The sequence below is a fragment of the Epithele typhae genome (genome assembly GCF_022376455.1).
Source record: "Epithele typhae strain CBS 203.58 chromosome Unknown BXZ73scaffold_6, whole genome shotgun sequence".
Lineage (NCBI taxonomy): Eukaryota > Fungi > Basidiomycota > Agaricomycetes > Polyporales > Epitheliaceae > Epithele > Epithele typhae.
The window spans coordinates 700,639-720,305 of record NW_025954197.1 but is presented as its reverse complement, the minus strand read 5'-3'; the positions used below and the strand labels follow the sequence as shown (position 1 = coordinate 720,305).

The 19,667-nt window shown below is 59.7% G+C and overlaps 5 protein-coding genes across 5 annotated transcripts; 2 read left to right on the top strand and 3 right to left on the bottom strand.

Moving 5' to 3' along the window:
- Positions 1 to 382: 382 nt before the first annotated feature.
- Positions 383 to 2,654, bottom strand: BXZ73DRAFT_74956 (uncharacterized protein; the record flags this gene model as incomplete). Its single annotated transcript, XM_048022127.1, has 3 exons — positions 383 to 828; positions 874 to 970; positions 1,134 to 2,654. The coding sequence occupies 3 exons, from the start codon at positions 2,652 to 2,654 to the stop codon at positions 383 to 385; spliced, it is 2,064 nt and encodes a 687-aa protein (XP_047881258.1).
- A 2,912-nt stretch (positions 2,655 to 5,566) lies between these two features.
- On the bottom strand, positions 5,567 to 7,529 carry BXZ73DRAFT_88201 (general substrate transporter; the record flags this gene model as incomplete). The annotated part of the gene is made up of 8 exons (XM_048024863.1): positions 5,567 to 5,770; positions 5,827 to 5,989; positions 6,046 to 6,708; positions 6,768 to 6,867; positions 6,932 to 6,963; positions 7,022 to 7,173; positions 7,226 to 7,385; positions 7,441 to 7,529. The coding sequence occupies 8 exons, from the start codon at positions 7,527 to 7,529 to the stop codon at positions 5,567 to 5,569; spliced, it is 1,563 nt and encodes a 520-aa protein (XP_047881257.1).
- A 2,163-nt stretch (positions 7,530 to 9,692) lies between these two features.
- BXZ73DRAFT_88200 (uncharacterized protein) lies at positions 9,693 to 14,750 on the bottom strand (the record flags this gene model as incomplete). Its single annotated transcript, XM_048024862.1, has 15 exons — positions 9,693 to 10,994; positions 11,050 to 11,165; positions 11,250 to 12,554; positions 12,602 to 12,640; positions 12,697 to 12,855; positions 12,909 to 13,066; positions 13,116 to 13,170; positions 13,223 to 13,424; positions 13,475 to 13,533; positions 13,582 to 13,614; positions 13,665 to 13,765; positions 13,798 to 14,299; positions 14,356 to 14,452; positions 14,502 to 14,631; positions 14,680 to 14,750. 15 exons carry the CDS (start codon positions 14,748 to 14,750, stop codon positions 9,693 to 9,695), a joined length of 4,329 nt encoding a protein of 1,442 aa, XP_047881256.1.
- Positions 14,751 to 15,113: 363 nt separating this feature from the next.
- BXZ73DRAFT_41804 (uncharacterized protein) lies at positions 15,114 to 17,443 on the top strand (the record flags this gene model as incomplete). Its single annotated transcript, XM_048018843.1, has 4 exons — positions 15,114 to 15,345; positions 15,540 to 15,929; positions 15,981 to 16,246; positions 16,298 to 17,443. The coding sequence occupies 4 exons, from the start codon at positions 15,114 to 15,116 to the stop codon at positions 17,441 to 17,443; spliced, it is 2,034 nt and encodes a 677-aa protein (XP_047881255.1).
- Positions 17,444 to 18,715: 1,272 nt separating this feature from the next.
- On the top strand, positions 18,716 to 19,358 carry BXZ73DRAFT_98162 (uncharacterized protein; the record flags this gene model as incomplete). The annotated part of the gene is made up of 4 exons (XM_048027613.1): positions 18,716 to 18,803; positions 18,878 to 19,065; positions 19,119 to 19,178; positions 19,245 to 19,358. The coding sequence occupies 4 exons, from the start codon at positions 18,716 to 18,718 to the stop codon at positions 19,356 to 19,358; spliced, it is 450 nt and encodes a 149-aa protein (XP_047881254.1).
- Positions 19,359 to 19,667: the final 309 nt, after the last annotated feature.

The following is a 19,667-nucleotide window of genomic DNA, read 5'->3' as shown; positions in this document are numbered from 1 at the left end:
CTCTTTGCCGACATTCACTCTTTAGTCGTGACCTGGGACGTGCTGTCTGGGCCGAAGACGTCAACGCCCATGGAGCCTGCTCGTCTGTCCACCGTTCACGCCCTCGAGCTCCACAGCTCGGACGATGCCCTAGATGTCGGTCTTTACGACTACTTGCGTCGCTCCGGATCTCTAGCCGTGCCCCTCAACACCCTCACCGTGGAGCTCTCATACCGCCCCCGACCTGGGACCCACAACTTTCTATCTCTGTGCTCACGCGACGGTGTCTCGAGCGTGACCACATTGAACGTCGACGTCAGCCCGATGAAAAACGGTACGCTTCGACGCTTCCCTTGCCTCCTCTCCACGACTTACGCCAACCCGTCTAGAGCTCAGCGAGGATCTAAAGCGCATCTCCTTGTCCGGCTTCCCCGCCGTCGAGTCCTTCTCGTACCGGCTCAGGCTCCGGTACGACGACGAGGACGACGACGAGGACGACGACGGCTACACATACCTGAAGGACCTCATCGCGGCCGGGGCACACATCATTGGAGTCGCGCCCCCAGTCACCCTCCACACCGTTTGCTTCAGCATGGAGTTGCTCGGACCCATATCCCTCGACTGCTTCGTTCCGGCGCTCGCCGCGGCAGGTCGCAGCGATGCGCAGCGTCCCGTCTCTCCCTGCGCGAGGCTCGACGCCGTGTTGGCGGCCGCGTCCCGCGGGGGACTGCAGCGCGTCGTCTTCGATTTCGGCCACGTTCGCAAACGGAGGAGGGAGGGGATTGAGGCGCCGATGACCGAGACGCTCCGCTTGTGCTTTCCGCGGACGTGGGGACGGGGCGTCGTGGACTTGAAGTGGGAGTGGGTTTAGCCAGACCGGGATGCTTAACGTACATCGCTCGTCCGTACCACTTGCTTGCGCCAAGTTGTGTTGCGTATCGTCGAACGCAGATAGCGACCTCTTGGCCAGTGCCCTCTCATCCAACGCAGCCTACGGCACGCGTTTTTTCAAAGGTTGAAGCAAAGTTCGCATTGCGGACCACCACGCAAAACCAGCGCAAACGTACCACGAAGCTCTCAACGTCAACGAGCCTGTCCCGCCCGCGCACCCTTCACTACCCCTCAAACCACTCCCAGTCCCCCACCTCGCTGACCTGCGCCTCCTCCAGCACGACCTCGACGATCCCCCTCTTGCACGTCCTCGGCAGCTGCTCCCCGACGAAGTGCCGCATCGCCTCCACCGTCTCCGCCTCGCTGCCCCTCTCCACGTCGCACATCAGGAACCGCACCGTCTCGAGCGCGGGCAGCCCGCAGAGCGCCGCGTCGACTGCGCCCCACAGCGCGCATCGCACGCCCGCGACCGCGTCCGGTTCGCCGTCACGCGGGCGGGGCTCCCCCAGGGCCGACACGCTCGCGGCGCACGCGAACGCCGCGGGGGCCGCGGTCGCGCAGAACACCTGGAACGCGATCTCGCGCAGCACGAGGAACGCCTGCGCCTGCGGCGCGAGCACGCGCGCGTAGAGCGCGAGCGCGGCGCGGACGACGCGCAGGAGGTCCCACGGCGCCACGGCGGCGTCCGCGACGGGCGCGAAGTCGAAGGAGAGCGTGAGGGTCTCGAGGCGCGGGCAGGGGCCGAGGTCCACGCCGAGCGCCGCGTGCGGCGCGGGCTCGAGGTCGTTCACGAGCGCGTAGAAGACGTCGAGGCCGAGCGCGGTGAGGTGCGGGCCGGCGGCGGCGGCGAAGGGGAGGAAGGTGTCGAGCTCGGCGCGGGTGCAGCCCGAGTAGTGGACGGAGGTGAGCGCGCCGGAGAGGGAGCCGGAGAGGCGGATGGATTCGCAGAGGACGGCGAGGACGTCGGGGGCGTCGAAGGATTCGAGGATGAGACGGCGGATGATGGGCGAGGGGGGAATGGAGCAGGCAGTGGCGGAGGGGGCCCAGTTCCACGACCCACAGTCCAGGTAGAGCTGGTCGATGGTTGAGAACATGGAGAGGACGTCGAACAGATGATTGATGTCGTTCGAATACGATGAACAGACATCGAGGAGTAAGTTCGTGATCCTTCGAGGGGCGAACGGTGGCGTTGAGCAGTATACAGTGGAGTCGTCCAGAGTCAGTTCGTCGTAAAATTGGAGCCGCTCCAAGGAAAGACCTGAAAGCTGCGGAAGTAGCGGGAGAAGATGGTGGAGGATCCGGACTGGAAAACGTATGTGCTCCCGGTCAATGTCGGATGGAGAATCGCGCCCGCTGTTGCTGTTGGAGACGGATTGCGAGGAGTCGATTGTGGGGTTGCCGTCAGCGAAGTGGGGGTTGGGGAAGTAGCCGTCCGCAGGGCCGTCGAGCGAGCCTTGAAGTCGACCCAGAGGGCCTATCTGTTCTCCGAGAAGAGGGTCGGGGGATCGGCCGGGTTCCGAAGGGTCGTCGTCACCGTCGAGGACAAGATGGCGTACATAATGGCCGACATCGCTCCCAACGTCCAGGCTGCCTTTCAGTGTGGAGATGAAGTCGTGGATCAAGTTTTCCGAGGGGGTCTTACTGGAAAGGACGATGGAAAGGCTGTGGAAGAGACATGCCTGACTGAGAGAGCGCCAAGCTTGGCATACACGCGAGCAAGCAGAGAGTGTGGTGTTGTCGGTGACGCTTTCGATGATGAGGAACTCGAGTTCAAGGGGAAGCATGGCGACGCTAACAAGGCCTCAGTGCAGGGAAAGAATACCGGTCTAAACACACTGCGCATATAGTCCCTTTCAGTCCGCCTCCATCTCCACTCGGCTGGTCAGCCGCCTTCATCTTCGGGCCATCCGTCGTCCGGGAGCAGGGAATTTGTTTGTTTGCGAACCCCTAGGTATTCGACAGAAGGGCCCGTGTGCGCCGTGTATGGTCATCGGATGAAATTGCCGAGTGTAGGAGACCTTGGACTTGCAAGGGAGAACACCGAGTCGAGTCGAGGGACGCGAGATTTACGGGGAGGTTTCTGTCGGGAAACTTCCAACGAAAAAGACATCAGCGCACGGCCGGCGCAAGTCGGTCGTGGGTCGTCGCCGAGAGGGGTCAATGTGATGAGCGTACGGTCGCTTATTGGATATTGAATATTGAAGGTGGGGATGGACACGTGACCGCGGTTGATAACGCACTGGTGACAGTATCAGCAAGATATCAGACAGTTGGCCTACGACTTGACAGAACCATTCAAGGCGTGTTCAATGCTCGCAAAATCAATGGGTGAGGCTACTTGTCAAGTCAAAATTTCCAGTTGTTGCACGGACGACCAGTCACCATCGAGCCGAGTCTCGTGTAAGAAGCAGTCCTGTGGGTATGCCCAGGGAGTCTCGCTCATGCGCCAAGCAAAGACGTACGAGAACAGGACCTTAATCTGTGAGCATCCTCCACCTTCTTCTCCCCACTGATGTTCACTTGCACTTCGAGTCTGGGTTCTTGAGGCGCTGAATAGACTCCATTTCCGTATGGCATTCGGCATCCTTCCTCATTTCCTCTTCCATCAGTCTGGCTGGAATCTTCACCGGCGGACACCCATTTGGAGCAGGCATACTTCGACGACGCAGTATCACCGCCCATCGTGCTTCGTTCCCTCTGTCATGGAGTCTCAAAGCCTCGCGTCGCGTTCTATCACAACGGACGCGCAAACGCCCGTCTGTCAAGATGAGACTTCCGAAGTCATCCTCTCCCTGAGAAGTCTCGTAATGAACGACTCCGGGCCGCGAAGATCAGCCACCAACAGATCGCTCCCTCATCGCCCATCGACAACCCCCCACCGACAATCGCAGCGACCAGTCCGGCAGTGTGGAAACTATCCCAGCGCCGATCCTCTCCATCCAGCGTATGTTCTCTGGCAGGAATATCTTCCGCGCGGCACGGATTTCGTACATGGACAGGGGAAGCCTCCACGAGCGCGTCGAAGCGAACCCAATCATGGTGGCAGAACGCTAGCCGACCCTCCGGTAGCTTCCCTTCTCTCGGCGCGGAGGATGTCAGGCACAGCACTTCTCGCAATATTCAAGCAGTCCTGGCGCTCACCACGAGACCTACTGCGCATCCTGCCTCACGCCTACCAACAGTCCTTCCATCTCTTCGCTACCTCTCTAGCTGGGGACATCCCCACCCATCTGCCATCCTCCATTGCGAGTCCAGCGCGGACCGTCGCCACACGCGCGGATCTGGTTCGTGCCCCGAGTGGCTGTCAGATGCCCACTCCGCGCGCCGCCTCTCCCTCTTCCAGCCCTGTTTCCTCCCATGCATCCCGTCTAAAGCTGGCCGCTTTCCGCGCGTGCCTCCGCGCTAGCACCCGGGTGCACTTCCACGCGATGTGCTCGCAGGGTGCGCAGGGAACGGCGTACGTACCAGCTCTGATCCTTGCGCGCGAGCCACACCTGTCCCAGCGTTCACGTGTTCAATGCCACCCGCCGGCCTCAAGTGGCACCGCGGTCCGCTGTGCCAGATGGGCGATATGAGATTGTGCGGCCTTGGGGCCGCACCGCACGGTCACGCACACGCCCACCTATCTTCGACGTCGCGGCGGCGGCCCAGAGCGCGGCTTCGGTGGGCCGGATTTCACAAGATCGCGCCTCCCTCAGAGCGAGACTCTCGAGATCTTCCTGCCGTGCCCGGTCGGACGCCGTGAAACTCGTCCCTCGGGCCCCAGACGCCTGCCTCGACGTCGCCGCGCTGATGAACGAAGTCGATGTCTTCCAGGAACACGCTCTCGCGCGCGAGTGCAAACATCTCAGCGCCTGCTGCCGCGCACCAACATACACCCGCCCACAACGGCCGCCGCTACGGCGCGCAATGGAGAGAGACTCAGAGCGCCGCGGCACGACGTGCGATGCGACCCGATCTCGACGGACGATCCCACCGCGGCGTGTGTACGTACACCGCAAAGTTAGCGAACTTACTTCGTGGGTTCGCTCGCGCGGGTGGGAGTCTTCGACGCGCGCGCGCGGAAGACGTCCCGCGCTGGGAGGGGATCGCGCGATCGAGCAGAACGGCTGCGTCTTTGCAAGGATCCACGCACCACGCTCGCATGCGCGGACTCGACTCGACATCGGGCCACCCTTTCCGCGCTCTCGACTCGAAACTCGACATTCAGCGCTCGACAGTGACATCGGCATCGCGAAGCCACAAAGCCACAGAAGCGCTGCGCCCGTTCGACGCGGCACGCTCACAGCGGTGGAGGGTAAGGTATGTTCTCATTGCGAGGGAGACCGGTAGTAGTCGTGCGAGTATGCTTCGTGTGCGTGCGGTGCGGTGCAGTATGGTGCGGTGCGGTGCAGTACGGTGCGGTGCGTCATGTAGTGTACATACCCGGGGGGCGGCATCGTGGGGGGGGAGCGGAAACCAAAAGACTATAGTACAGCCGCCGACGAGGGGGCGTAAAGCAAACGGGGCGTCGCGCGTGCAGAGCAAACCGAAAATAAATCGCAGGTGGAGGTGGGGTGGCCGTATCCTTACAAGCGCGCCATCGCAAGCGCACTAACTACGCATCCGGGGGACCCGGTCCAGAGAGATCCGCGAGCAGAGACAAAGGAAGGAGAAAAGTGAGGGGGGACACACGAACGCGGGGAGGCCGACGCGATTAGACGTGCGCGGCCGCGTCCGAGGACTTTTCGTCGTAGTCTTCGTGGCGGATCTCGGCGACCTTGGCGGTGGCCTGGTGGAGCTTGTCGAGCTCCTCGCCGTCGAACAGCGCGGCGGTCTCCTCGAGGGTGCGGTTCTTGGTCTCGACGATGAAGAAGTAGAGGATGACGACCTCGAACGCGAGCCAGACGCAGTACACGATCTGCCGCGAACGTCAACACTAGCTCGGTCGAGCGGTGGGAGGAGACGGGTACGCACGTAGTACTTCCAGGCGATAGCCTTAAGGGCGATCGGGTTGACGTACTGGTTGAAGATGAGGGCGACGGAGATCGTGAAGTTGAAGACGTTGAAGCCCTTGGCACGGAGCGAGTACGGCAGGATCTCGAGCGTATAGGAGACGATGAGGGGCGTGAACGCAAGGCTGTTTGAGAACGCGATTAGTACCCAGAAGCGGTGTGTCGAAGACACTGGACTCACTCATAGAACGCGTAGAACAGGAAGATGAACGCAATGACCGCGTGCGCCGCTGCCTGGTTTCCGTGGAGCGCGTACTGCGCCGAGCAGATGGTCTGGAGCGTGAAGAACACGCACATGCCGATGGCGGAGGTGAGGAAGAGGAAGCGACGGCCCCAGCGGTCGACCTGGAAGGACGCGAAGACGGCCCAGCAGAGGTTCCAGATGGCGAGAATGCCGGTGATGAGCAGCTGGGTGTCGGTGTTGGTGATGCCGATCGTGTTGAACACCTGATTGAGGTAGTAGGACACGAGGCCGTTGCCGGACCACTGCGAGAACCAGGCGATGGCAATGATGATGGCAATGCGCTTGCGGTTGCCGCGGGTGGCGACGAGCGCCTTCCAGCCGACATTGCGGGACGACTCCCTGTCGAGGGCGATGGCGGCCTTGATCTCCTCGAACTCGTACTGGACGAGCGGGTCCTGCTCGTCGCCATCGGCGTGGTAGTATGCGAGCGTCTTGAGCGCCTGGGTCTCCTTGCCCTTGCTTATGAGGAAACGCGGGGACTCCGGAACGAACCAGATGAGGAAGAACTGGAAGAGGGCGGGGATGGCCTGGAGCAGGGAAGGGATACGCCAAGACCAGTCGTTGTTGATCCGCGCAGTGCCGAAAGAAGTCCAGGACGCGCTGCAGAACGTATCATCAGAACCGACTGAGAGGCGGCGCAGCTACGCGTCATGACGCACACAATGTTCCCAGAATACCAGAGGGTGTTGTAGAGTGCCGAGAGTTGCGGACGGTAGACGGGGTACGACATCTCGGTGACCAGCATGGGCGCGGCGTTGCCTATAATTACGATGGTAGGCGTGTGAGCAAGGGCACGTCATATGAACGTGGAGTGAATGCGTACTCGCAATACTGAGACCGAAGCCGATGAGGAAACTGGGCGAACGGGATAAGATTAGCGCGGAGTGGCGTAAGGTAGCGGGGAGCCACGCACCGAGCACCAATGAACTGGTTGATGTTCTGGCACGCAGTCTGGAGGGCAACACCTGCGATCATGCATACCGCGCCAATCCAGACGGTGGGTCTGCGACCAAGGCCGTCAGAAAGGTAGGGCGCGAATGGGTAGCCGCCAAGGGCGCCGATGTTCTTGAGGAATATGAGCACGGTGCGGGAAATGAACGGCGGGCGGGAGGCGCACCTGGATAGCGTTGAGGAGACCGAGAGTGCCACCTTGGGGGTCGTTGAAGAAGCCCTTCCACTGGTACATGGACTGGAGACTGTTCATGAGACTGCCGTCGAAACCGTTGCCGGAGGAGGTGATGAGGAGGAGGACGAGCCAGCCATTGAGGGCGATGATTCTGGAGAGGACGCGTAGAGTGAGCGGGGGCGCGTGGAGGAACGGGGGACGCGTACCTCTTGTTGTTGTACCACTTCCTGTTGGGGTCGACCAGGTGCATGAAGCCCTGGGCGGCACTGGAGGTGGCAGCGGGACCGACAGCCATGGGGGGCGAGCGAGGCAGAAGTCGGAAGAGACGAGCTGTGGGAAGCTGGAGTGGCGGGCGGGCGGACGCGGGCTTTATACGAACGACGCGGTCGGGCGGGGCACCTGACGCGACGCAGCGCGCTCGCAGCTCGGCTGTTTCTCCAGAGTTTCTCCAGTTTCTCCGCGTTCGTTGATGGCCCCCGCGCGAGAGTCGCCCAGCTAGCGTGCCAGGCACACGGCCACCCCCCACCGCCGCCCCAGACCCCGCATCTTCGCGTGTTCTGTTCTGTTCTGCGAATCGTGTTCCGCGTCGAGCGAGATTGGAATATTGGCGCGGCCGCGGAAGCGTCGTTCGCTTCCCCGCACGTCCGGCGCTCTACCCTTGGGTCCTCGTACGGAGCAATCCCAACGTCTGTGTCCCTCCCCAGCCCCCGCCCTCGCCCTCCAAACACATCGCCAAGTGACCCCGCGGGAAAAATCTTGAACCCGGCCCGTGACGCCGCGCCTCCCCCACGGGGCCCAGGCACGCCCCAGTTCCAGTTCCAGTTCCAGCTCCCGTCGACGTTTCCTTCCCCGGCACGCGCCCGCCGAGCGCTTCACGCCCCGCCTCACACATGTTTTGTCGCCCCTGGTCCGTCGCTGCTCCCGGATCTCGCGTCGGTGGCCGTCGGCGTCCATGAGTCCGGTTCCGTGCCCCAGAAGGTCCGACGGACAGAGCACACGGCAGCACGCTCCCGACACCGTCGCCCATTCCACAAAGCACCGCCATCGCCCACCGTGCGTCCGGACCATGCACGCCAGCAGCTGCTACTAATCTTGCAGCACCGTTCCTCATCCACCCGTGTGCCCCGCTCGCACACGTATCGCCGAGCGCGCACCGTGCATGGAAGCCAGATCACGCCTCGCTCCCCCGGTCGCGCTCGATAAGCGTGCCCCGCCCAACCCGCACCCGCTCGTTGTCCCCTTCCTCGATTCCTCGCTACCCACGGACCACGCCGCGGCGCTCGCGCGCGGAAACACTGGAGAAATCCCGTTATTGCCGCGGCGCCACCACCGTCTAGCACGTCGCCCCCGCGTTCCTGCCCTGCCCCTCCTCCGCCCGACCGCCCAGCCATCTCTCCATCTCGCCAACGGGAGACGAGAAAGCCAAAGAGCACAAGCAAAAATCCCGTCGCGTGCGGGCGGGGAGCGCCCTCGTCGGACAATCCGCGCATCGCGGCGCGCCACCGGGCTGTCGCACGCGGAGAATCGCTTAGCGGTCACGCGCCGCTCCTCGTCCCAGGCCGCAGTACGTCCTTCGCACCCTGCTTAAGCTTGAGGCAGATGGCGGCGCACGTAAGGCATGGAGTCTGAGGGAGGACGTCCCGGGGAAGACGTCTGGCTACCGGACGGTCGCGCGTGTGCATCCACCGTCTGATTGCGACCAGGAGGACTCGATGGTAGGTTTTCTGCTCTTGAGAATGATGGGCCGTGTTTAGAAACGGACGACCCTCGCACTTGGCATTAGTGTCGTCCGTTCCTGAGACACCGACGTTTTGAAACATGCGCTGCGGCACCGAACAGAGACTGGCAAACTTGGTGCCGGGGCCGAGCGTGCCCCGTGACCATCGCCCACATCTTGCCGCTGTCACCATCAAATATGTACGGTGGGTGGAATCCAGGTACAGTCCCGCTTCATCTGTTCGAAAGGGTAGGAAAACGTCGTAGTGAGACCCTGGACACTGGCAGAAGTCTGTCAGAACGTTCATCTCAGTCTTCAGGGCCTCGCTAGCGGCGTTCGGGACGGCTTAACCTTCCGCCTTACACACAGTCATAGCACAACAAGTTTGGCGGAAGCGATACAGAAACAGGCTTCGAGGCGCGCAGATGAGGAGTGCAATCGATTCCTCCACGATCTAGAGAGGATCGAGAAAAACGCACCAGTTTTGGCATCGGGCCCAGAGATCATCCGAATCATGGAAGCATTACGTGTGTGTATTCCTTGAAGCGCGAACGCGTGAAGGGGGTCTAAAGACAGCGAGTTACTAAAGGGCTAGAGCAATGGATGGGCAAACGAGCGAGTGTAGATCCGGAGGATGCGCGCCGAACACGCCGGCAAACGGCGGTGGTAAATGAAAAGAAGAGTGCGGCGTACAGTAGGCACAGCGACGGCAATCCAACCCGCACCGCTTTCCACTAGTGACTACGACGGAGACTCCGCCTCTGGAATCGTACTGGTGCCCCCAGACGCTTGCGAGCTGCTCATCCCCAGGCTGAGCAGGGACCCGCGCTTCTTCCCGCCGAACATGTTCCAGCTTCGGGCGTACGACGCAAGGCTGCCTGTCGCCGTGGGCGCGGCCGCGGTGGCCCCGCTTGCAGCCGCGGTGGCAGACGCAGTCGTGACGCTCGTGCTCGTGCTGATGCTAGGTCGTGGTACGTGGTACGAGGCCGTCCGACGGCGGTTCTGACCGAGGATCCCTGCCATGCCGCGCGTGGGCGAGCCGCTGGGCGAGGGTAAGGCGGAGGGGTTCTGGGAGGCGGCAGGGAAGACCGCGCCTGGAGATCCAGACGACTGAGACGAAGGCGTTGTGGAGAGTGTGGAGATCGCCTGCTCGGAGACCGCGGTGGTGGGCATTGCCTTGCTGGCGCCGGCGCCGAAGGGTATGCGTGCGGTTGAGAAACGCGATGACGACGAGCCTCGTGACTGGCGCGAGCCTGGGCGGCGCGGGGAGAGTTGCGCGGGCGGGGGCACGATCGTCGAGGGGGAAGTGGCAGTCGCGGATACGGGACTAACACCTTCGGTGTTCCCGTTCGTCGGCGCAAGGGCAACGGATGGCTGGGAGCCAGACGCAGGCGGCAATGGAGCGCTGAGGTTTGGACGTTTCGGCGCTGTTAAGGAGGCCTCCTGCGTATCTAATGGCGAAAGCGGTATCGGTTGCGGATGAGAAGGCGTGCGTGATGGAGCAGGTGGGGGAGGCACCGTCGGCGACACACTGCGGGACGCCTTCGGACTATGTTCTGGAGGCGGTGTCACTGGAAAGCCGCCAGGCGACGCCGTACGAGGGGGAGGAGTCGAGTCTTCGCCACTTGCGCCGCCCTCGGCCATGCCGTGCCTGGGTTCCAGACTCGTCATCCCCAACCCTAGCGCTGACGGTGATTGGGCGGGAATATCGGAGGGCCCAGCCTGAGCCAGGAGTCGAGACAGAGAGGAGGGTCCGGCCGTTGGGGAGGAGGAGGACCGGTTGCGAGGGAAGAGACGGGACGTCGGAGGACGCGTCGCGCTGAACGACTCTTCCACGTCTGGCTCCGGTGGACGAGCAGGAATGGGAATCGCCTCAGAGGCCGGAAGGATCTGAGCGGTTGGCTCGAGGGGAGGATCCGACGGCGGCAGCTTCTTCAGCTGTTCTCGACGCTTCGAGGGAAACGACGGTTGCGTCCAGTCTTCGACCTCGAGCATGTAGTACTTGACACCGTCTCCTAGACCATATGGGTTGGTGCTGGGATCCTACATAGAGATCGTTAGACAGCTACATGAATATATTGCCACCAATACTACTCGCCTTCGAATCAACGACCCGTTCGGTGATCGACGTGATCCTTGCCACAATCCATTCGCGGGTCTTGAGCTGCTCTGCGAGGTGGCCGGAGGCTTGTAGGAAATAGTGAGGGAATGAGACTGAGAAGCGCCGGAGTATCGGAGGAACCTCGGTGGTTAGTGCCTGAGAACATCATCGCACGAGCAAACATCATCGACGCTCACCGTTGAACGCCGCCCAGGGTTTCGAGATTGAGTTCCGGGTGGGGAGGAAGAGGGCGAGATCTCCCTTCGCGAAATTCCGGAACGAGATCTTGCCCTTTGCTCGCTCGCGGTACTCCTTGCACTGTTTCTGCCATTTGCGGATTGTCGACCCGGCTTTCGCGATTGCTTCGAGGAAGTGGTCGTGATCAAACGCACGCAGCGCTTCAAGTGCACCGCTTGGGTCGGATGGGTCGATAGGGGCGGGCTCTCCGGAATGGGCGACAATGCCGTGACGCGAGTAGCTGAGAGACGTTGACTCTGCAAGATTAGTTACAGTAGCAGCCTTGGTGCCAGGGTGCGCGACCATGGCTTGGACATTGGACAATGCCTTGGCGTGCGCGTTTCGGAACGCGAGGGCAACATCGAGCATTTGAGCGACAAGCCGCTCACTCTGCTCAAGCTGTTGCTCAAAGTCGACTTGTGAGGCACGTCCGGTACGAAGTTCTTCCCGGGCGGCCCGCTCGCTCCGGCGAATATCTCGGAGCTCATGTTCGACGCGCTGCAGCTCTTCACGTAAGCCGAAGGCGTCCGCATTGGCAGTCTCAGCCTGAGTTCGTGAGTCCTTGACCTGACGTTCGGCGTCTTCGAGGGCTGCTTTGAGCTCGGAGAATTGATGCTCGAGCACCGCCCGGTCTCCATCGGCCTCGGCGATGTGGTCCCGCAGGAGCCGATCGTGTTCCGACGCCTGGGCGCGGAGAAGTCGGTCCTTCTCCTTGCTAGACTCCGCGAGGGCGCGCTTGACATCGTCGCTCTCGGCGCGTGCGGCCTTGATTTGTGTTTCTAGGTCTTCGCCGCGCGACCGGGCTTCCTCTAGGCGCAGCAGTGTCTTGGCCTGCTCTTCCAGAAGAGTGGAGACCTTGTCCGAGTTCCGAGATTCGAGCGACTTGACGGCCTCGAACTCGTCTCGCGTTTGAGTGAGCTGTTGGCGCACGAGCTCGGCGATCCGAGTCTGCTCGGTGGCCTCGGCGAGCGCTCGCGCAAGGGCTTCTCTACTCGTGTCAGCCTCTTTGGACATGTCGGAGTTGCGTTCATCTAGAATCCGTCTTGAGGTCGACTCGCTCTCGAGCTGAGCACGGGTCGAGTGCAAGTCTCGTTCCAGCTGTCCTCGAGCCGTTTCCGAAGTCTTCAGGCTTTCACGTAGCCGCGCAATGTCGGCCTCCATCGTGGATCGCGTTTGCCGGAAAGATGATTCGTCCTCTTGACGTTGACGCTGCAACTCCTGGAGCTGATGCTGCATCTCCGTGAACGCTTGATCGTCTTCGGTGGCTGATGGGCCGGTCAGACAGGGCGCACGTTTCATAATACACCCGTACCTCTTCGTCGATGACTCAGAAGACGAGACGTCGAAAGTACTGAAAGGAAGAACAATCGGATCAGAAGAGGTCCATCTCAGAATGAAGACACGTACGAGATCGCTCCGCGATCCTGTCGAAGCCGGATTCTAACCCGTCCATCTTGCCGACAAGCTTCTCCAACTTCGAACGCGCTTCCAGGACTGACGCTTCTGCAGCTTGGTCTTTGGACTCCTGGGCGAAGCGTTGCAGATCATCGAGCACATGAAAAAAGTCTGCTCAAACCGTGAGTACATCATCCTACATCCCAGACATAAGAAGCTCTCGCCTTCGATGTCCAATCGCTCTAGAGAGGTTTCCGAGTCGTTGGAGGCGCTCGGGGAGAAGTCAATACTAGGGGGAGCGTCGTCCAGTCCTTCCAACTTGAAAGGGAGTTCTCCCTGTACTTCACTCCTGTAGACCTGGCGTCGTTTTCGCTCATTCGACCTGCCACGTGTTAATCCACCGCCCATTGTAGAACTATCGAGGCACTTACGAGAGCTTCGCCATGACCTCCAATATACTCTGCGCCCTCTGGTAGAAGAACCGTGCTGCCGATTTGATAAGCATTCGAGGTCATCGGGGTGTCGGGCATCCACGCACCAAACTCCTTTCGGCGGACGATTTCAACCACAGTGGCGCCATAGGCGTAGAGCATGTTGTGAAGCCTCGCTATATGCGCAAAGCTGGACTTCGTGCGGAAGCTTGTCTGGAGAGAAGCCATGGCGGAGGGAAGGGCAACTAGGTCTGTGTTGAGTTCACTGATTTGGCGAATGGCTTGCAGGGTCTGCTGCGTGTGTATGTTCTAAAATTCCGATGAGACGGGCTTTTAGAGTACCGTTCAAGGTGGCGTACCTTGATTTCAGTGATTTGCTCAACCTCGGCCCGAAGAGCCTCATCAAGCTGGCGCAATTCTGCTTGTCTTTGAGCAAAGGGATACCAAGATTGACGCATACACACACCTCCTAGAGCCTTCTCAGGTGTTACTCCAGGTTCTACGTCTCGGCTTAGATTCAGAAGCAAATCGGACGGCGGATCCACGCACTTTCAACCGACGCATGCAGCACGGAGAGTGTTTGCCACATGTCTTGTGCTCGACGCGCGCATTCTTCTGCCGCTTCTACAGAACTGGGGTCCATTGATGTGCTGCGTGCAGACCAAAACAAGATTTTACATACCTGGTGACAGCAACAAAATGGCGTACTTCGTCGCCGCCTTTGCTCAACCGGGCCATCGTTTCGCCCACCTCCCCGAAGCGCGCCTTGAGGTCTTCGTGTGTCTTCACACAACTCGCCGCAACTTGCTGCATCTTCTGACGACTCACATAGTCGCCCAGAGTCCGTCCCTTGTCCCCAGCTTCCATGGCTCTCCGTGTGGCCACGCTCAGAAATTCCTTGTGGACCTTGACTCTACTAGCGATCTCGAGGTCGGAGTCCAATCCTTCGAGAAGCTTCGCTTGCTTGTCCAGTTCGCGCTCTGCAAACGCGGACAAACCCTCGAAGCTGTCGGAAGTGGCGAGTATGTGATGGTCGAGGGTACTCGACAAAATACGGAGGGCGCGGTGTTGATACAGCAGAGCGGTGAGAATGTTTCCGACACGTTCTGCATGAGCGTGACCAATGTCGGCGTAGGAATTTGCAAGTTGGGATGTTCGAAGCGGCGGAGTCGACGCTACAGTATCTGAACGAACGATGGGTGCTCTCTTCGCATGCGTATACACAGCGAGAGACACATACCGTCTACAGGGGGCTCCAGTTGCGGTGAGAGGTGCAAATCGTTGATTGCTTCTTCTATTTCACATCTGAGATACTGCTTGTTGAAAACATAGACCGTCTACACGCATGTAAGGGCATGGAAAAGATGAAAAGACAAGGTGGCACACCTGGTCCTCAAGCCCTGCAAGTTCGCGGATGGTGTCGTTCTTGAGTGGTCTCCCATCGGCTAGATATGCCCATATGTCCTCTTGGCGTATCCCTGTCTTCTCTTCGATGAGCTTATCGAGGCTTGCGAGCCTGTGAGGCATGTCAGTGATGTTCTCCTAGCATGTATGCAACGCGTACCTTTCCAGATCCCATAGGGTGAGGTCGAGAGGGGTGATTGTGCCATCTGCTGCACGACATATTTGCACCATCGTACATTTGGTGGTGTGAGGTAAGGGATTGTCGGTGATATGGGGAGGAATAAGCGTGCACCCAGGACGACACAGTCGCGCGCGAGACGCTCACGTGCTGCGGCAAAATCAATCACGTGGCTGAAACGCGTCTCCCTCACGCTGCTGCAGCTCACGCAGTGTTCGGCCTGGTTCACTGCCATGTGACACATAGGGATAGAATGATGATAATAATAATAATAATAGCCTGGTTCACTGCCGTCCCCTCCTACCCCAGCCCTTCCCCCCTGTGCCCCTCACATTTCTCTTCTGTATTTCTGTAGGCTCGTCAATATATCTCCACTCGACAACTCTCTCGGCGATCCCATCACGCTTTTGTGACCAATGAGCAAGGCCTCGACCTCCACGCTACAGCGGACGAAGACCAATCTTGGACGAACATCATCTATCCTCTTATCACCATCCAAGAGAGGAAGGGCCGGCACATCTACTGCTCATGATGCATCTATGAAGACACCAACGCCAGCGGAAATCCTGAAGTGGACATTTAATCGTGCCTCCACAGCATCTTGCTTCGTGAGTGACGTCCTCAACATGAAAGATAGTGGTTCCCGAGGTATGTGCACATCTCTTGACGCATGTATTTGCGTTGCCGCATGGGAACCCTAGCGGATATGGGACACACCACATATTCGGAGAAAACATAGCCCTCTGTTGTTATGATTCTCAGCGTTGGCTTTACTTGAACCAGCGCGCTTGAACCGGAATGCAGTTTGCTCTGCCATGGATAGTGCTCATATGCCTTGACAGATATGGAGTTTTTCTGGCTTGGTCGCATCCCATGCCGAACGGTACGCATCGTTGGTCTTGTGGTCGGCATTCAAGTCCAAGAGAAAAGAACAATGTACATAATTGACGACGGAACCGCGGTGATTGAATGTGGGCTCGCTCATCCACAGCCTGCCCCCCGAAGCCCTGGGAAACACAAGTCTGTCAAGACAGCTGGTGCATCAGCAAAACGGCCCGCGCCCTCTTCAGCCAAAGCGTCGTTCTCGGACTACGTTCGGGCTCCGGATCCACCAAAACCTGTACTCCCCTTGCCACCTCCTGTACCAGTCATCCATGTCGGTCTGTCGGTACGGGTCGAAGGCCGCGTTATCAAATGGCGTGATACACGCATAGTGTTGGTTAATGAGATCCGTAAGCTCGCCAGTATTGTGAGCGCGCGTAGTTGTTGATAACCCCACATAGACGAATGCCCTTCCTCCAATGGTGAATCTGAGCATTGGATGGCCGTATCGAGACTGCATCGAGATGCGTATTATCCCACAAAACCGATGCCGCCCTTTGTCCCACCTCCGCCGACACTACCTGAACTGCCTTGTTCTCCGTCGAAACAGGTCGTCCCATCCGGGCCCCACACACCCTCACACTACTCCGTGGCTTCCCCCACAAACACCACTCCCACCACCATCGCAGCATCTTCCCCTGCATCAAACGTTAGTGACGAGCACCAAGTGAGTTTCGTCACTCTAAAATGCTAGGGTTTTGTGCTCATGCGTATGTAGGTTCCTCGGCTTCGTCATCCATCGCGTTTGCACACGCGTGACCTAACGACCAACACATTCCGGATATATGTCAAGCACTACATGGACCATGCGCCTCCGCCACCTCGGCGTCGTCGATTTTCAGGTTCAAGATCCGAATCTCCGACCCCGACACCCAGGTCTTCGAAGAGACCACGGTACGAAAGTGACGTGGATGCAACTCCTCGACCCTCAAGGCGGCTGAAAGCACACAAAGAGAACACCGCCACGCCTGCTCGCTCCCTCTTACCTGATCCCGACACCGACGCTGAGTCGGAGGCTGAGTCGGAGTCAGACGATGACGAGGTGTACGGCTTCACGCTGTCCCACCTCCGGCGCGTCCCCGAGCTTGCTCTACTTTCACGACGAGTTGTCAAAGCAGAAGCCCGTCGCCGCGCCAAGGAGAACCACCACAAAGAAAAAGAGAAATCGCAACGCTCACAGGCGAAACCTGTGCCGCCCATCTCTGGCTCCTCGCGCTCCGCACCGCCCAGCGACCCGCCCATCGCAGCAGCAGTCAAGCGCCTTTTCAAACAAGCTATCCGCACCCTATTCACCGACGGCGACATCGTACTCTGGGAAGGCCCTGTGCGCCCGCTCCCTCTCCAGCTCTCCCTCGTTCCATCCGCCTCCCTCCCCTTGTCATCAGGTCTATGGAAGACACACAGCAGCACCCTATCGTCCATCTCCGCTGCGTCCTCTCGCTCCCGCCCCGTCTATGATGAATGGGATGAGGACGAGCCGCTCAGCGATCCCCCGCCGCATGAGGAGGCCTACATCCCGCTCACGTCCATGTACTTCGCGCGCGTTCTCGAGAGTGCGATCCGCACCATCATGGACGCCGCCACCGCCCCGGCGCTGGGGTGCTACGCGGACGAACGGACTCCGACAAAGAAGTGTGCGCGGCGGCAACCGATATCGCTCATCGAGAAGCTGCGCGCGGAGGAGCGGACAGGGACGGGGGTGTTGGCGGGGCCGACAAAGGGAGAGTTGCTGGTGTGGCTGCGGAACAGCGACGAGCGGTGGGCGCGGGTCGGGGAGTGGGCAGTCGAGGAGGCGTTGAAGTGGGGGGAGAAAGAGGGGCGGTTATGGTGCGTTGGAAGGGACCGGTGGGAGGTGTGTGGATGAAATGACTACATGAGCTATGCCCCCGGAACACGGATCCTCACGAGGCGGCAAATATTGCAGGCGGAAGGAGATCGAAACTAATCGCGTCCCATTCCAAGTGCTGCAATCGTTCCGTATAAAATTACACAGAAACAACTACGCCACACCTCGGCGGCCAGATCAATACGCTCGCAGCGTACAAATTGAACAAACCCGACAGGAGGTCGTACGAGGTACGCGCTACCTTCAGGTTCTCGAGGGCGTCCCTGAGTAGCCCCAAGCAGACTCGCGCGCACGCGAGCGCTCCTGGGCTTGCGGGGATCGCGCGCCGCGCGAGCCTTGGACCACTAGTACTCTCGTCCGCCACCCGAGGCCCGTCCAAGAGGCCTCAAACGCCGTCGCCTGCTGCCAATCTCGGTATACTTACAGAGCCAAGGCCCTCCCCGCGGCCGATTGGCCGGCGAGGGAGATGGAGGACTCGGCCGCTCGCCGGCGACGAGCCCCCGGTCGGCCTGCGAGCGTGTGCACTCGTCCTTGTCCGCCAACACTCAGGGGCTTGTCTCTTTCCCCTCCACTTCGATCACATCATGCACGCGACTCCCTGTGGACTCTTCAAGGAACTCGCGCACGAGGCTCTGCAGTTAAACCGCCTCAGAGTCCGCAAAATCGAAAGGAAGGTCAGAAAGATCGACGAGATACTCGTGAGCAATGAACATGTCGAGCAGTGGGCCCAGGCCCGTAGCGTACGCTTTCGGTCATTATGAGCGTTCTCCCCGCTGACCCTAACGTGAAATAACGGGAAACCGCTCATACAGATGTACATGAAGTTGATCATCGACTCGGAGATCGCTGCAAGTAGTCTCAGTGCGCTCCTGACAGGTACGATGTCGTTCAAGTTATCAAGTGCTGGGCATAGTCGGTCTAACTTCCTCACAGCCTACCTTATCACCGGCGGCGACAGGACCGCTCGCTCCGCAGATCGAAGGACCGCCGTGCTGTCGGCGTATGCCAAAGTACCGTTCTCAGCTCCTTCGTGTACCAGTGCAATTCTCGCTGACTGCATTCTTATCAGCAAGCTGACTCAATCTACACCACCAACAAGTTTCCCACCGAAGTAACCATGATTTCCAAGTTCTTCGAAGCCATCGCGAATGACCTGCAGCACATCGTCGACGACTGACATGACACCAAGCCATCCGAGGAGACCGCTGAGAGCGCGCCCCGTCAGTCTGAGAACAACTCCAGCGAGTGAGTCATGTTCGAAGCGTTCTGTGGGGTTGCGTTGACAACGTCATGCGCGATCACTTTGGGGCGTACACAGACAGCCTGTTGGAATGGTTTCTCGGTGGTTTGTTCCGCAGCAAGCGCCAGCTTTGCGTCGGTCCGTCATCTCTCTCGACCTAGCCGTCCGCGCACGCCCACTAACCTCGACAATACGACTTCTAAATACCACAGATATCCCTGGGAAGAAGCACGAAGAGGTCCAGGCGAGCAGACGACGTGCAAGCGCTACTCAGCTGAACGACGCTGAGTGCCTGGGGGATCTCGTGCGCGAGGTCGCGCAGGGCGTCGAGGAGGTGTGCACGCTGCTCATGCAACAGGCGGTTTTCTTCCACGTGCTGTTCGACCAGGCGAAGTGTGAGGTACGTTCCTCTGCATGTCGATGAACGCCACTGCCGATGACCGATGACCGTAGCTCGCGAAGGAAATACAGGGCCGCATTGCTACGCTTGAAGTGAAGGACGGTGCTTTCCAGGTGCATTTTCGATGAGCGGCTTGACTTCTTAGTTTCGAGTGCGATTCCAACAGTGTTGCGTGTCAGGCTGAGGAGTATCGATGCTACTCGGCCCAGGAACGCGTCGAAGAGCCGCCGCCTTACTGGCGGGAGCTCATTGCGCTTTACGCCGTCTACGCCAAGGCAAAGAAGATATTTTAGTACTACATGCAGAGGGACGAAGCATGCACTGTGTATCCTCGTGAATGATTACACGCGTGACTCTACCTCGCATCCTGCGGCCAGCGAAATCACGGCTTTTATCCCCTCCGGCCGTTTGCTCAGGGATTCTCACCGCGATTGACACCGTGGTCGTGGGCCACTCCTTCCTGACGACGACAATGCCTCTCAAGCGCATCCGTGACTGTGCCGCTAATGGTCCGCTTCAGACCGTTGTAACCTTGCATAAGACAGACCGTGCTCCTCAGGCCTCAAGTCGAGCTGAGGTTGCGGGCTTGAAGGGTCCATCGT